Below are 15395 nucleotides of genomic sequence, written 5' to 3'. Positions count from 1 at the left end.
AAAGGACTGAGTATAGCTTAAAGCCACATTTAAATAAAACTGTTGTGAAATAATACTTACTTTTTCATCAAATGGGTCAAATTTTGGAAAAAAGTTGTCCTCCATCTCCTCTGAAAGCGTTTGGTGGGATCTCGTTCTACTTCGGCATTTCACAGAGTCTTTCCGTAAGAAAGGTGACGGAGATAAATCTGCATTCAGGGCCATCTCAGCCTCCTTTCTGCGCTGTTTTGCTAATGCCTAATACCAACAAGATCAGAAAAATCAGATGTGCTTGAGCCTAATTAAATGTAATGAGTTTAATAATTCTGTATTCTGATAATATACATATTTTTGCAGTGTAATGCAACCCATTTTATGTAGGTACTGGGAAAAAAGCATAATTTCAGTATTTGAATTTGCTTTCAAAATCAACATAAAATGTTGTTTGCAATCAATTTTACTTGCTTTTATCCACTAGGAGCCGTAAAAGGAATGGAAAAATGTATCAAGAACTACAAGAAGTTGAGATTCAGCTAATGATTATTTCAGACAGCGAGTTATAAAGTTTAATTACTCTCTGTTCCTTGCGCAGGTGTTCCATCGCCAGCTGAAACTCTCTTTCTTTTGCCCAGGCCTCTGCGATGGTGGCTTGGTTTTGCTCTTCATATGCCATGGCCACGACAGCCAGGATCAAGTTCACCAGGTAGAACGAACCCAGAAATATCACCAACACAAAGAAAATCATGTAGGTCTTCCCTGCTGACCGTAAAGTCTGTCATGGAGAGGAAGAAAAGACATTTGTAATAGTATTTAGATAACCGATGATTATTCCTTCGGTGTCACGGCTGGTACCTGATGGTAAAGGTTTTCCCAGTAGTCTTGTGTCATCAGTCTGAAGAGAGCCAGGAAAGCCCAGCCAAAGGTGTCAAAGCTCGTGTAGCCATAGTTTGGGTTCCGGCCTGTTTTTAAACAGTCAAATCCATCAGGGCACTTCCTGTTCATGGAGGAAACACAAAGACACTTAACAATGTGACAATGTGATTCATATAGGAATATAGCATATAAACATGAGTTTAAAATAACTATTTTCTGTTCTAATATACATTTAAAGTGTAATTTATTCCTGTGATGCAAAGCTTAATTTTCAGCATCATTACTCCGGTTTTTAGTGTCATGTGATCTTTCAGAAATCATTGCTGAAATCGTATGCTGATTTGCTCCGTTCTTGTTATTATCAAAGTTGAAAATGGTTGTGCTGCTTCATAATGGACTGATATGGACTGCCTAATGTGTTAGGAACGAAATGATGCCACATCGTTTGATTGAAATGAAAATGATCAACCTACAGAGGGGTGAATTCAAAGACACCCAGAAAATCAAAGTGAAAAAATGATGAAGCAGGCTAGTCCATTTTGATGAAATTTAATTGCAAATCAGTAGTTTGTATTGCCCCCATGCACTTCTATGCATGCCTGACAATGTCCTTTTGAGACAACGGATGGTGTCCTGGGGTATTTCCTCCCAGATCTGGACCAGGGATCTCAGACAGTCTGAGGTGCAATATAATGTCCCAGAGGTGTTTTACTGGATTTAGGTCAGGCGAGTGTGGGGGCCATTTCATGATATCAATTCCTTCATGCTGCATACTCTAGCCACCTGAGGCTGTCATGCACCAGGACCAACCCATAACCCACTGCACCAGCGTAGGGTCTGACAATGGGTCCAAGGATTTCATCCTGATATCTAATGGCACTCAGGGTGCCATTATCTAGCCTTTAGAGGCCTGCATGCGTCCTTCAATGGATTTGCCTCCCCAGACCATCACTGACCCACCACCAGACCGGTCCTACTGAACGATGTTACAGGCAGGATAACGTTCTCCACGGCTTTTCCAGACACTTTCACGTCTGTCACATGTGCTCAGCGTGAACCTGCTCTCATCTGTGTAAAGCAGAGGGCTCCAGTGTTGGACCTGCCAATTCTGGTGTTAATGGCAAATGCTAATCCAGCTCCAGGATGCTGGGCAGTGAGCACAGGGCCCACTAGAGGACACTGGGCCTCAGGCCACCTCATGAAGTCTGTCTCTGATTTTTTGATCAGAGACATTCACAATACTGGCCTGCTGGGGATCATTTTGTGGCTCATCCTGTTCCTCCTTGCACAAAGGAGCAGATACTGGTCCTTCTGATGGGTTAAGGACCTTCTACAGCCCTGTCCAGTTCTCCTAGAGTAACTGTCAGTCTCCTGGAATCTCCTCCTTGCTCTTTAGATTGCAAACCTTCTAGCAATGGTACGCATTGATGTACCATCCTGGAGGAGTTGGACTGCCTGTGCAACCTCTGTAGGGTCCAGGTCTCATCTCATGCCACCAGAAGTGACACTGACCCTAGCCAAATGCAAAACTATTGAAAAAAACAGTCAGAAAAGATGAGTAGGGAATAAAATGTCAGAGCCCTCCACCTCTAAAACCATTTTTGTTTTGGGGGTCATCTCATTGTTCCCATTTAGTGCACCAGTTGTTAATTTCATTAACATCAAAGCAACTGAAAGTGATTAACAACCCCCTCTGCTACTTTACTGACCAGATCAATATCCCAGGACTTGATGCTATACTTTATTGAGCAGTGTATTTATTGCATATTCAAATATAGAGAAAACCATTTCCGTTCCAGTAAGAGAGCACACAGTCACATGCATTGAGGCCCAAAAGGAAGATTATAAGTAAACAGATGGGTATCGAGTTGCAGTTATTTTTTCCCCTCCCATCCTCAGTCCACCCTCTCTTTCTCTGCGTTACTATGGTGACATTAAGTTTGAGTGACAGGGCAAGCAGAGGACAGATGCATGTCAATCTGACAGAGGGATCATTTAGTAATGGAACTGCCAACAGCTGGACAGCAGAGCCGCAAAACCAGGCCATCTGTAAATCTCTCGCCCAAAGGCAGAAAGAGAGAGAGGCTGTGCAACCATGATCTGCCTAACAATGTGTTCAAACACACACAGGTTTATATAATACAGTCCAGCACAATACCACGCTCATAAAACCTGTGTCATAAATCTAGAACATTATTTCTGATGATCCTCCTCAAATTCTCTTAAAATGAGAATTGATGACAATTTTATATTTGAAATATCTTTATGCGCTACTGGTTAAAAGTTTGGGGTCAGTTTATTTTTTCATGTTCTTGCAACAAGGCTTTTATGTTCACCAAAACTGCATTTATTTGATCAGAGCAGATAAAAACAGTAATATAGTAAAACAATTTTTTTAAAAGAACAGTTTTCTGTGTGAATATATATAAAAAATGTAATTTATTTCTGTGATGCGCAGCTGTATTTTCAGCATCATTCCTCCATCCTTCAGTGTCACATGATCTTCAGAAATTATTCTGATATACTGATTTGCTGCTCAAGAAACATTTCTGATTATAATCAATGTTGAAAACAGTTGTGCTGCTTCATTTTTTTGTAAAAACCATGATATTTTTTCATAAGTTTTTGATGAATGGAAAGTTAAAAAGCTGAATTTATTTGAAACAGAAATCTTTTGTAACTTTTTAAATGTCTTCACTGTCACTTTTGATCCATGTAATGTGTCCTTGCTGAATAAAAGATTAATAAAAAAACATGTTGGCCCCAAACTTTTGAACAGTAGAGTTATATATAATTTTCTATCTCTGCAGCTGATGCTAAAATATTGCTTACTTAAGAACTCAATTATGTCTCATGAGCTATACAAGAGCTTTCTTTGAGCATTAAACTTTTTCTGTAAGACACTGAGATCCCTGTCTAGGCAAGTCTGAGCACAGTTTGAGATATCTTCTGAAACTCTAGTTTTAGTGGAGATTTAGTACTGAATAAGTATCCTCTCTCTTTCTCTTTCCTGTAGATCTGTTCCAGTTCAGCATCAGTTAACAGGTTAAATCTGTGCATTAGTCTCAGGATTGAGGTTGCCATGAGGATGGAGGAGCTCAGGTCTCTATAGTAACTGTGTCCTGGAGGAGAATGAAACGATGGTAATAAGAGTGTCTCTCGGGATCTTCCTACTCACATGTAAGTGCTGACCTTTCATATCAACTGCTGAAGAATTTTGAGAGTATGTAAGCATTTAACAGCAGGCTATTCACACGTATATTTGTGTTTCTGTTAAATAAAACTGTGGGATAGACACAGGTGTACAATTATTATTTATCTTATAAGTGAGCAGGCTTATGACTCTCACTTGGTACACTATAAAACAACCAAACTAATCTCAAAGACATGCATTGAAGAAACTTTAGCAAAAATAAGTGCACACATTTGGAATTAAACCAAATGTCATGGGTTAGCATATTTGAAGGGACAAATAGCCCATCATGTTGACAGAGGATATTTACACTAGCTCCGCCCACAAATGTCTAGTGGAATAGACAACATTAAAAAAGATGCATATCAAGCAACAGGAACGGGGGCATAGGATATGAGGCACGTGGCTGTAATTTTTGACACAATCGACCTGATTACGAACCCACATTTTGCCAAAATCGTTCTTCTCTCCTTTCCAATCACATAGCATAACCTATAAAAACTGGAAACATTTTATTAATAAGTTTAGGAGGATGTTAGACACCAATGCAATTTTTACCCATTTGACTTTTTTTTTTTTTTTTTTTGAAAATACTATATACAGTATAATGGCATTTTGACTATGTTTTTGATTAGTCCCCAATTCCTAAAGAAGTGGTTTTACAACAGAAAAGCCAAATGAATTTAAGCCGTATTTAAGCCATACAAATAAGCTCTCTTTGCACATTATTACTTTAATTCCATTCCAAGAGTAATTAATTGGTCTGATTTTAATGCATCTAATGTTATATACTGTAGGTTTTCTGTTTGTATCTCATTACATCTAATTCTCTGTTTCTCATACAGAAAGAGAGAGAAAAGATCAGTGCAAATCCACTATGTTCTGTTGTCGTGAAAACAGCCATTAACAAACCTACAAAAGGGCTTAGGAGGGATCAGATGTGAATGTAGAGGGGAAATCCTCTCTGGGTTGTGTGCCTTGAGCCGAGGAGAGCACTGATGGGAACTGAAAGTGTTAAACCCTGATCACAGACAGACACACGGATCATTGTTTCTTCTTACTGGGTGAGGCTGATATGAGCTGTAAAGGCTCACAGGATGAGGTTTGAAGTAGTGAAACTTTGAATAATCTTGAGAAATTACAAAACACTATGTTAAGTAAAGAATGCTTGCTTTTTGTGCATTTTGTTTGTTTAATTCAGCAAGTAAATTAGTTGAATTTTCAAGATAAATGCAAGGAAATTACATCTTGCAGTTTATAAAATGATTCCCTCAATTGTTCTGTTTTTGGTTTATTTTTGTTTCAGTTCCTCATAGTCACTAATACCCCTAACAGTGCAATATTTCACATTAACACATGGTATTTAGCACAATAAAATCCTTGAACTAGCCCTGACACCACAAATATCATCCTGTGGCTCTGGCATGAACAAGGTTGGGATTTGCAGGATTATGTCTCTGCACTGTGGAGACGGAGACGGTTAGTGAGACCCACAATGAAGGACTTTCACTCGTAATTCAGTGGATTATTGGTGTGGATTGTTTATGCACAAACAAAATAACTCTCAGCGTTCATGAACTGAATACATTACAGTGCTTCTTTTAAAGTGGAATTCTTTTAATGCAGACATTTTTTTAAATAAGTAAACAGAACTTTTGCTCATTTTAAACCTTTGCAGTAATTGCAGTAATTTAAGAGAATAATCAGGTGTTAAAAAGGTATAAACTGATCACTCTTCCACAAATTAAGACACTGGGGTTAAATTAATAGTGCATTTTGGGTAAACCATCTAGCAAACCATCTTTTTGTTGATGTTTTGCAACGTATAGCGACAACTATATTAATCCATTCTGATGAGTGTAAATGCTGTGATTTATTTATTTGATCATCATGGGTGTGTTATTTTAGGGACACTAATATATTATTGCTTTTGTCAATATTATAATTTAGATTTTATTTTTATTTTTATATTTTCTTTTAACTTTTCGTTAAAGTTTTGGTTATTTTGTAGTGTATTTTTGTAATTTTTATTTATATAACTGTAAATGTCTATATAGTTTTAGTGCTAATTGTTTTAGTACTTCAAATTAAACTAAATTAAAATGAAAATTGATGAAGAAAAATCTTTTTATGATTTTCTATATTTTTATATTCTATATTATTTTTTAGATTTATATTGTATTCATTTATTAGATTATATTTTATAGTTTATTTTGTTTCAAGTAATGACTTTTTTATGTTTTTAGTTTGTAGTTAAATAACTCTTCTTTAGGAAACCTGTATGAAAACTCTTATTTTTATTTTATTTTATTCATTTTTTGCTAAACATTTCCTAACATTATAATAAAGCTTTAAAGCTTGCTCTCCTAATGACAGCTGCTCATTTTGTCATTGTGGTTAACTATCACAGACCTCCGATTATAAGCCACATGTCACCATCCTGACCGCTCAGTGTCCTCACACGCAGAGACAGTGCTGTGTGTTCTCAGATAAATCATCATCCCTTTTAGGATTTATGGAAATTATTTTACCATGGCTGTGTTTCATTTCATATTAATGACAATGGGTTTGATGATCTCATGGTACACTCATACTGAGTGATTATGTATGAGGCTGAGCTGAAACCAGCATAATAGATCTACATGGTCACCTTGTACAGAAATCATTAATTAGACATTTTATATACACTATTTCACATTATTTATCTAAATGTAATCAGTGGGATGGCTTACCCAGCATCACTGCTGTATCCGCATATTAAGGCATCCTTGGATCCTTCAATTTTGTAGAAATTGTCTAAAGGAAGAATTAAAAAATTATTAAATCTCAATTACTTTTGCAAGACACTTTTGTCAGACTGAGAGTTGTGAATCACTGAAAGCATGATTCAGGGTTATATTATTGTTAACTCAACATAAAGAGCGTGGAATTGGAAGCTTGTGATTGTTGAGAGGATACATTTAAATATTGTTGTAATGTGTACTTATGGTTTTTTAAAATTCGGAACCTTCGTTAGTTAAGAAGTCCTTGATGGAGAGCCAGGTCTTGTTGTTACAAACGAAGCTCCCGTTGCCAGGGTAGGTGGAGTTAATGCAGAGGGCGGGGCTACGGACACACTTCTGTCGTAGGATTCCCATAAAGAGCTGTAGACCAATCAGAGCGAAGACACTGAGACAGAAAACAGAGAGGATCATCACGTCCGCTAGCTTTTTAACCGACTGGATGAGAGCACTGACAATGGTCTTTAAACCTGAAGAAACAAACAAAACAAAACAAATATTACATTCAAATGAACAAGTGAATTGGCTTATCCAGTGCCTGTGTGAAAGTAAAGTGGATAACAGGACTGAACACATCCCTCACCTGGGATCACTGATATAGTTTTTAAAGCACGTAGAACTCTGAATGTCCTTAATGCTGATACATTGCCAAGGTCCACAAACTCAGTCACATACCTGAAAAAAAAAACAGTAGTCAATCTCCAAGAGAGCTCAGCTCTTTAAAATAGTGCAAAAAAGTGTGTGCACTGATTTATGTTCATGCAACGTTATGATCATTTTGACTCATGCCTCAGAAACGTGAGACTTATACACACAGTGAACTCTCCTCTATTTAAAATAATGTTCTATTAATTGAAAAAAAAGTGAAAATAATTAAAATACATATTAGATGAAGCAATTTAACTAAAAGAATAGAAATGTTGCTCGACCAACTAACTGAAATTTTAAGTTGAAGCTTCAGGAACTGCAATAAAAAAGAAATACATTTACATTTATTCATTTAACAGACGCTTTTATCCACAGCGACTTACAGATGAGGACAGTGGAAGCAATCGAAATCAACAAAAGAGCAATGAAATACAAGTGCTATAACAAGTCGCAGTTAGGTTAATGCAGTACACTTAGCAAGGGCTTACATAATATAATAAATAAAAACAAAGCAGATAGAATAGAAAAAGAATAGAGCAACCTAGTGTTAGAGTTCTTATATATACACACACACACACACACACAATTGCAAAATTGAAAAAATAGAATACAAAAAAGATTAGAAAGGTAGTTAGATTTTTTTAAAGAATACAATTAGAATAGTGAGTGCTAAAGTTAGATGGTCAAATAAAGATGGAAGAGATGGGTTTTAAGCCCATTCTTGAAGAAATAAATAGAAATGTTTAAAGAACAAAAACTGATACATATGCACATAACAAAATTACTAATAAATAAAACCAAAAATAAAATTGAAATATAAAAATAAAAATAAAAGCAAAATATGAATAAAAACTATCATGTATGTATGTTATAATATATCATATATTAATAATACTAAAACTAGTTTTGTGTAATTCACCTTGTTAATGTGGTTGGAAAAGCATCTTTTTATATCTTTATGCATATTGTGTAAACTCCTTCTTTACACAGACAAGGCAAGTAATTCATTTATCACACTAGTTTTATGTTAACAAATGCAATGGTTGTCTTGTGGTTTTGAAACTATGTAATTTTATATATATTTTTACCTCACTGCATTACCCCATAGACTTCTACTTTAACTGCTTATTGTTCAAAATATTCCCAGTGATTATCACATTTCACACAAGCTGTATTAAACTGCATAACTTTGTCAAAAATCGTTATATGCCGCCTCCATCTCCCCACAGTATTTCACTAGTTAACGGCTTTGCCAAAGGATGTGACATTTAAAATCTACTCCATCTCCTCGGGCACCACAATAATCTAATCAGCTGGGCTTTATGAGCTTTGACCATTTTGCTTAATTAATAACAACCAGAGTTGATATTTTGGTGTCTGTCACACACCGTTGACAATATTTAGTATATAAATAATCATATAAAGTTAATATATTTTTGTAAGAGCCACAAATTTCAAAGTTTCTTCTGAAAGACCACATCTGAAGTTTCTCTTACCCCACAAAAGTTCATATGCTCAAAGCATGAGAGGAGATAAACCATTTAAACTTTGAAAACAGCTTGGAAGGACAAACTAGAGCAGTTTGTTAATGAGGGGAAATGTTCGTCCTGCAGTAGTCTGTCTCTCTCTTTCAGTTAATCCAGTCCTCTGATTTGGTGGAGCTTTAATGCTGGATATTTAGGTCACCTGACAAATCCCGATCTGGATACCTGCATCCCTTGATTTACATCATTCTTGGTTCCTCTCTCTTTAGACTCACACTCAAATGCAGTCCTGGGTCTCATTGGTTTGGTGTTCAGCACCATGGACAGCTCCATGAATAACTGAATCTCATGGGAATATAATCTTTTTAAAGAACAGTCTGTTTTTGTTTCTAAACCCTAGTTCATATTTCCAGTCAAATAGATTCACGCACAGCAAATCTAAATTTGCACAAGAGCCTTCCTTTAACATTTCCAAACATTTCAGTGTCTGCTGTTTACACAAAGGGATCATATTACTTCAGAAAACATGAAATTCAATAAATAAGTAATTTGAACTATTATAATGATAATTTCTGGTGGTGTTTTGACTGAACTGATATGAGGACTGATATGAGGGTGAGTAAATTATGACACAATTTTCATATTTGTGAACATTGTTTCAGAACACTCAGTACTTTAAGAACTTATCCAGGATGAGACAATTAACCATTTCAAGTCTGACATATACAATAATAGTTGGACATTTTTTATTTTTTATAAATGGAACAGTGAATCAAACATCTAGACACATGATTTTTCTAAAAACATGATGTCTGGTTTATTAAGTAAACCTATAGTTTATATTGTTTGTCTTGAAATATTACTAACACTATAAAAGTTATTCTTGCATTTATTTTATAAAAACTCAGTAATGATTTCTCAGCAAAGACGCCACAAGCTGAAGGTGGATGTTTTTAGAATGATACTAAAAGGACTTTTACTTGCTAAAAAAGAATAAACAATCAATCAGAGGACAGAAGCCATGTAGTCAATTGTATACAACACTGTGTACAATCATTCCAAGTTTTAAGAAATTTGCTATCAAATATGATATATGGGGTTAATAAAAGCAAATGGCAAACTCACGCCATGGAGATAACGCTGAAATCCAGCCAGTTCCATGGGTCTCGGAGGAAGGTGAAGGGCTCTACGCAAAACCCTCTGGCCAAGATCTTTATTAGAGACTCAAAGGTGTAAATGCCAGTGAATGTATACCTGCATGAATACAAAACAAACAACTATTCACACTGAGTTGTGTAGCTAGCTGTGGACTTGTCGTGTAACATGCATTAAATTCGCTCAGTGATTGTTTTGATGCAAGTGGTGAATCAATAACATGCTGCATGCTCAGATTCAATCTACTAGAAATATATTGCATGCATGCATATGATGTTTGATTGGAGCTGGGTCATCGTGGCCTTGTATTATGATGTATAATCAGTGAATATGGAAACTCTGGTCATCTGTTAAAATCTAGGCCATGGCTTGGACCCCAGAAACCTGTGTTATGTAGCTTTAATTTAAATGTAACACTGTCACGCTCCCATGTGAATGAGCTGCAATGCTATAGCTCTTCAAAACATAACAGGAAGTGACATCATGGGAATGTGGCATTCCTGATGCTGCAGGCAGAATGGTTAAGATGTGACTCTTACCAATGCGGTCATCGGGACCTTAGCAAAGCATTAAATTAAGATGGAAAGTCTTTTTAGCATTTTAGTACACATTCTGAAGCACTTATGAATGCTAACATTGCATGTTCTTGTGCATTAAGTCAACAATAATGTACATTAGAATAAATGCACAATTATTTCTCTGTAAATATCCTATTTCACTTGCATCATTTTGGAAGTGTTGGGAAAAATTTTTATATATATATTCGAGTTTAAAATGGTTCAAAAACAAATATTAATATCTACACAGACATATTCTAGAGATCACCAAAATGATGATTAATCCAATATTTTCTACAAAACATCATTTGTGTGTGTGTGTGTGTGTGTGTGTGTGTGTGTGTGTGTGTGTGTGTGTGTGTGTGTGTGTGTGTGTGTGTGTGGTTGTGTGTGTGTGTGTGTCAGTTACTCTATGTTATGGTAAAAATACAAAAAAAAATTATTACTGTATTATTTATTAAGGTTTTTCTGATGAGTATCATTATGATTAATTATTATTTTTTGCGTTTGTGATGTTATGGTAAAATGTATTTAATAATGCATTTATTTTAAGTATTTTTTGTCAACACAAACAGGTTGATTAATAATTATAAAAAACTACAATTTGTCGCAACCTTCTTTGAAAAAAATTTCAATATTATTTAATGGTGAACAAATAAGAATATCTTAAAATAAATATAGAGATCACCAAAATGATGCGAAAGTAAATACCTAATGTACACTGTATTTTTAAATATGCATAATCATTTAAAAATAGAATAATGGTATTGCTCACTCTAGGTATTTGGTCCACAGCGGAGGATCTGACATGGCCATAAAGCAACAGTTTGTCAAAATTGTGCACATGATGAACAAGCTAAACAAAGTGAACAAGTTAAGGAAATGAGCAGCAGTTCAAGGTTGAGAAATACTTAAATATTACAGTTACATTTCTCAAACTGAATTAAGATAGCAAAAAGCATAAAGACTAGTAATTAGAACTTTGACCGAAGGAAGTAGAATTAAAATGATATGGATTTTTAAACAATTAAAACTGGTGTGTTTTAATATGCCTTTTCAGTACATACTCTATAGCATTTTTCTGGACTTTGCTGTTATCCAGGTCTATGTCATGTCTTTAAAGAAGCTTTGAAAGAAGTTGCTAGCCTATAATATTCATGATGTCATTTCTGTTTATCATAACTGAAAATATGGAAGGATTTTACCCTAGTGATAGACAAGCATCTGTTCCTTCACTCTGTTTTCTGTATTTTGTATGTGAGGTTTTAATAGAGCTTGAACATGGACTCAGCGTGGGGATTTTCAGAGCCTGTGGCATTTGGGGATAACACAAGATATCCGATAGCTGAACCTGTCTGAACTGCTTATAATAAACATCCAGTCAGAGGACACGGCATAGATTTTAAACTACAATTTAGTATGGACCATGTTCCTAACATCATGATGTTATTAGCACTTTTGAAAACTTTTTTCTTTGTAAATTGCTTAAATCATGAAAATCTAAATTGTTAAAAGATTATATAAAAGTATTATTAAAATTCATTTAGCAAGAAAATCAAAATAAGGTTTTCTACTTCAAATTTTAATGTTAAAATCAATGTTATTTGAACTTGAAAATAGTTTCTACAACTTTTCTTTTTTTCAGTGTAGAATATGGGCTGGGATATAATACATTTTATATTTATACTGCATAAAACAACTGATAATGCTTTTTATTTCAGATTAATTAAATATTTCTTACAAAACAGTATTTTAGTGTCAGTTATGTTATAATAATAAATTGATAGAAATAATAATTATTAAAAAAAATTGTCAATGTTAACAAATAAATGGGATAATTATTCATGTTACCTTGTTTGAAATTATGTAAAATGTCAGTATGTTAATATTAAAGTTAACACTTTATTCTAAGCTTTTATGTATTTTAAAGGTATTCATAGTCTATATTATAATGCATTATATATTTTAATAAATAATTGTATACAATGTTAAAATGCATTATAATGTCTGCAGATTCCTTGTTATGTCGGAAACTGGTTGTTTGTTCATGTGTTTTAGTGCATTATACTTACTAATGTTGCCCTGTAAAATAAATAAATACATAAATAAAATAAATTAACTTAAACCTTAAGTTCACTTGCAGTATAAGGTTCATTAAAATGCACAATTAATTGTGGCATTTCATAATGCATTTCACTGTATATAAAGGCATTTAGTAAAGTGTAATACTTTTTAGTATTAAAATTATTATTATTATTAAAAAATAAGAAAAAGCGTACTTTGAAATGTCATCAGAGTTTAATGTAGAATTAAATAATAATTTGTACTGGTAAAGCATGAAGACAGTAACTTGGAGTGACATTGTGATACAATAAATACTCTGTCCTTCTCTCTGCCTAATAGGTCTGAATTGTTTCAACACAGAACCGACTGCCACAGGACCAGACACCTGCGTGCATCATGACTGCAGACGCTCAAAACATCTGTGCATGTGGTGCGCTGTAATGTGCAGCTGTCACATGATGCCAAATCACTTTCATTTGGGGAATTAGAAGAGGAATCTCAGCGGATTTGGTTGGCAATGCCAGAGAAGAACATTACAGCGCTGTTTCAGAAATGAGACCAAATCCAATAGAATTCTGATGATAAGCATTTTAGATTTGCCTCAAAGTGTGAGCAGCTGGATATCATTGTGCTGTTGGGCCAGATTTTGGGATTTTGATGCCTAAATGATTAGTTTAGGAGGCCTTATGTGAAAAATCAAACTGCTTTTTGCTATATTTTCTGATAATATATGTGGTGTTTGTTCATGAAGAAGCAACCATAATGATACTACAACGACTTTAATGTTTGGATGGTTGCTAGTGCATTGCATTTGGTACACCCTCAGAAAAAAGCTACAAAAGCTGTCATTTGTACCTTTTCAAAAGGTACAAATACACACCCTTGAGGTTCTAAAAAGGATACCACCCTAGTGACAGCTTTTGTACCTTTTTTTCTGAGAGTATATGGTATTTAGATGTACTGCGTGGTTGTATACTAGCCCAGGCCAAATACCTGGCTTTTAAAATGATGCTTTGGGAAACCAGATTTATAAAATGTCTCGCAAATGAAAAAAGAAATCAGTGTAGCTGTGTTTTTAGAGAAGTTAGAGGTCTTAGGGTCTGATATCTGTGCAAAGCTAAACACAAATCAGAAGCACGGCTGTAAACAGACCAAATCTCTCCGTAATTCTCCAAGCAATAAACATGCACACATAGAGAAAGAGACAGTGGAAGGATATGAATGGACTAGGATTCTTATGGCGATTCTTCTGATGCAGTCAAATGGAGTGAATATGTAGAGCGCAGATGTGGCACTGAAGCGGAAGATGGCTTTTCCCTTGTTTAGTACTATAAAGGTCTGTAAAAAGAGAGACAAAAAAAGGAAAACAGATCAAATGTCACTTTTCTGCTGTCATAGACACATAATACTGTTCAAAAGTTTAGGGACAATGTGTTTTTTTTTAAGTATATTGATACTTTTACTGAGCAAGGATGCATTCATTAGATTTCTATTTCAAAAAAATACTGGTCTTTCAAATGTCCTATTCATCAAAGTTTCCACAAACAATATGAAGCAGAATACTGTTTTCATCATTGATAATAAATGGATGTCTCCCAAAACTTTTGAACAGTTGGTTTTGAACTGTTTGATGGTTAAATAATCCAACACGGCAAGGTAAGACTAAAAGAGAAAGTGTAAATGTTCAGTTACAGTAGGTAGAATATTTCAATCATACCAATATATCATAATACATCAGTGACCATATTGACCTATATTTTAGTTTTTAAATCATATGCATCAGACATGCAATTGCAATTCTAATGCAATTAGAAGTAGATAATCACATGGCTATCTGTAATACTTGATTCTGATTGGTCAGTTAAAGTCTTCAACTGGCAATTGTGATAGTATGGTAGTGCTAAACTGTATACACTGTAAAATAAAAATTTCCTCTGTACGAATATATAAACATTCTTCAATCAAGATACATTTATTTGAGAGTCAAATATCTGCCAATGGGGTTAACAAGATTATTTTTCTTTCCCCAAAACCTCACATCCATTAGACTTCAGTTACAGCACTTACTCCTCCTTTAAGTTGCACTAAAACATCTGAAGGGTGCTTGTGACCTCAGACTGACTCACCCTCTGATTTTTGAAGTAGAAAGGGTCGATGTCCTCCAGTGGGACTCCGACCAGTCCTGCGGGGATGTCACCAAAGATACGAGGCAGCACTTTCCCGGCCTCCAGGTCAGCGCGGGGTTTGGGCTCCTCTGTGTTCCCCGGATCCGTCTTGTTATCCTTCGTGTTCTCGGTCCGCTCTTCGCTGATCCTCTGCTCGATGGCCGCCAGAGACTCTCGAGTGTACGGTCGCAAGCCATCAGGACCCGCTGGCAAGAGCATGGTCGCCATCTTTTCATCCTGATCGTCCTGTACTAGAAGTTACTCAAAGCTAGAGAGAGTCAGACAGAAAAATAAAGAATTAGTAGTCACTCTTTGAAGCTTTGTTTACAGCCCAGTGTCTGCGGGTTCAGTCCCTCTGGAGTCTGTAGGTGCTGTACTCAAGGGCTTGATGCTTTTCCCTCAGTGACTTTTAAGTTTACTGGATGTACTTACCAGGGATCAGACCTGTAACATCTAAATTCCCAGTTCACAATGTAAACCTCCAGACGACCACAACC

General features: G+C 35.4%; 1 protein-coding gene and 1 long non-coding RNA gene across 2 annotated transcripts in view; one reads left to right on the top strand and one right to left on the bottom strand.

Moving 5' to 3' along the window:
* Positions 1-15395, bottom strand: part of scn12aa (sodium channel, voltage gated, type XII, alpha a) — a 48391-nt gene that overhangs the window by 25790 nt on the left and 7206 nt on the right. Inside the window, exons 2-11 of the mRNA XM_026251543.1 lie at positions 14860-15166; positions 13953-14071; positions 11445-11534; positions 10083-10211; positions 7409-7500; positions 7053-7295; positions 6778-6841; positions 832-973; positions 554-751; positions 61-237 (exon numbers count right to left, since the gene is read on the bottom strand). Of these exons, the coding sequence (XP_026107328.1) occupies positions 61-237; positions 554-751; positions 832-973; positions 6778-6841; positions 7053-7295; positions 7409-7500; positions 10083-10211; positions 11445-11534; positions 13953-14071; positions 14860-15126 (1521 nt within the window). The 5' untranslated portion in view covers positions 15127-15166. The remainder of the gene's footprint in view (positions 1-60; positions 238-553; positions 752-831; positions 974-6777; positions 6842-7052; positions 7296-7408; positions 7501-10082; positions 10212-11444; positions 11535-13952; positions 14072-14859; positions 15167-15395) is intronic.
* LOC113079297 (uncharacterized) lies at positions 217-5834 on the top strand. The gene is made up of 3 exons (XR_003281682.1): positions 217-682; positions 3869-4032; positions 4891-5834. It is a non-coding gene; the product is annotated as an uncharacterized LOC113079297 (long non-coding RNA).

Source organism: Carassius auratus, unplaced genomic scaffold (genome assembly GCF_003368295.1).
Source record: "Carassius auratus strain Wakin unplaced genomic scaffold, ASM336829v1 scaf_tig00027603, whole genome shotgun sequence".
NCBI classification, from domain to species: domain Eukaryota; kingdom Metazoa; phylum Chordata; class Actinopteri; order Cypriniformes; family Cyprinidae; genus Carassius; species Carassius auratus.
The sequence above is the reverse complement of the archived record's forward strand: the minus strand, read 5'-3'. Positions and strand labels throughout refer to the sequence as shown.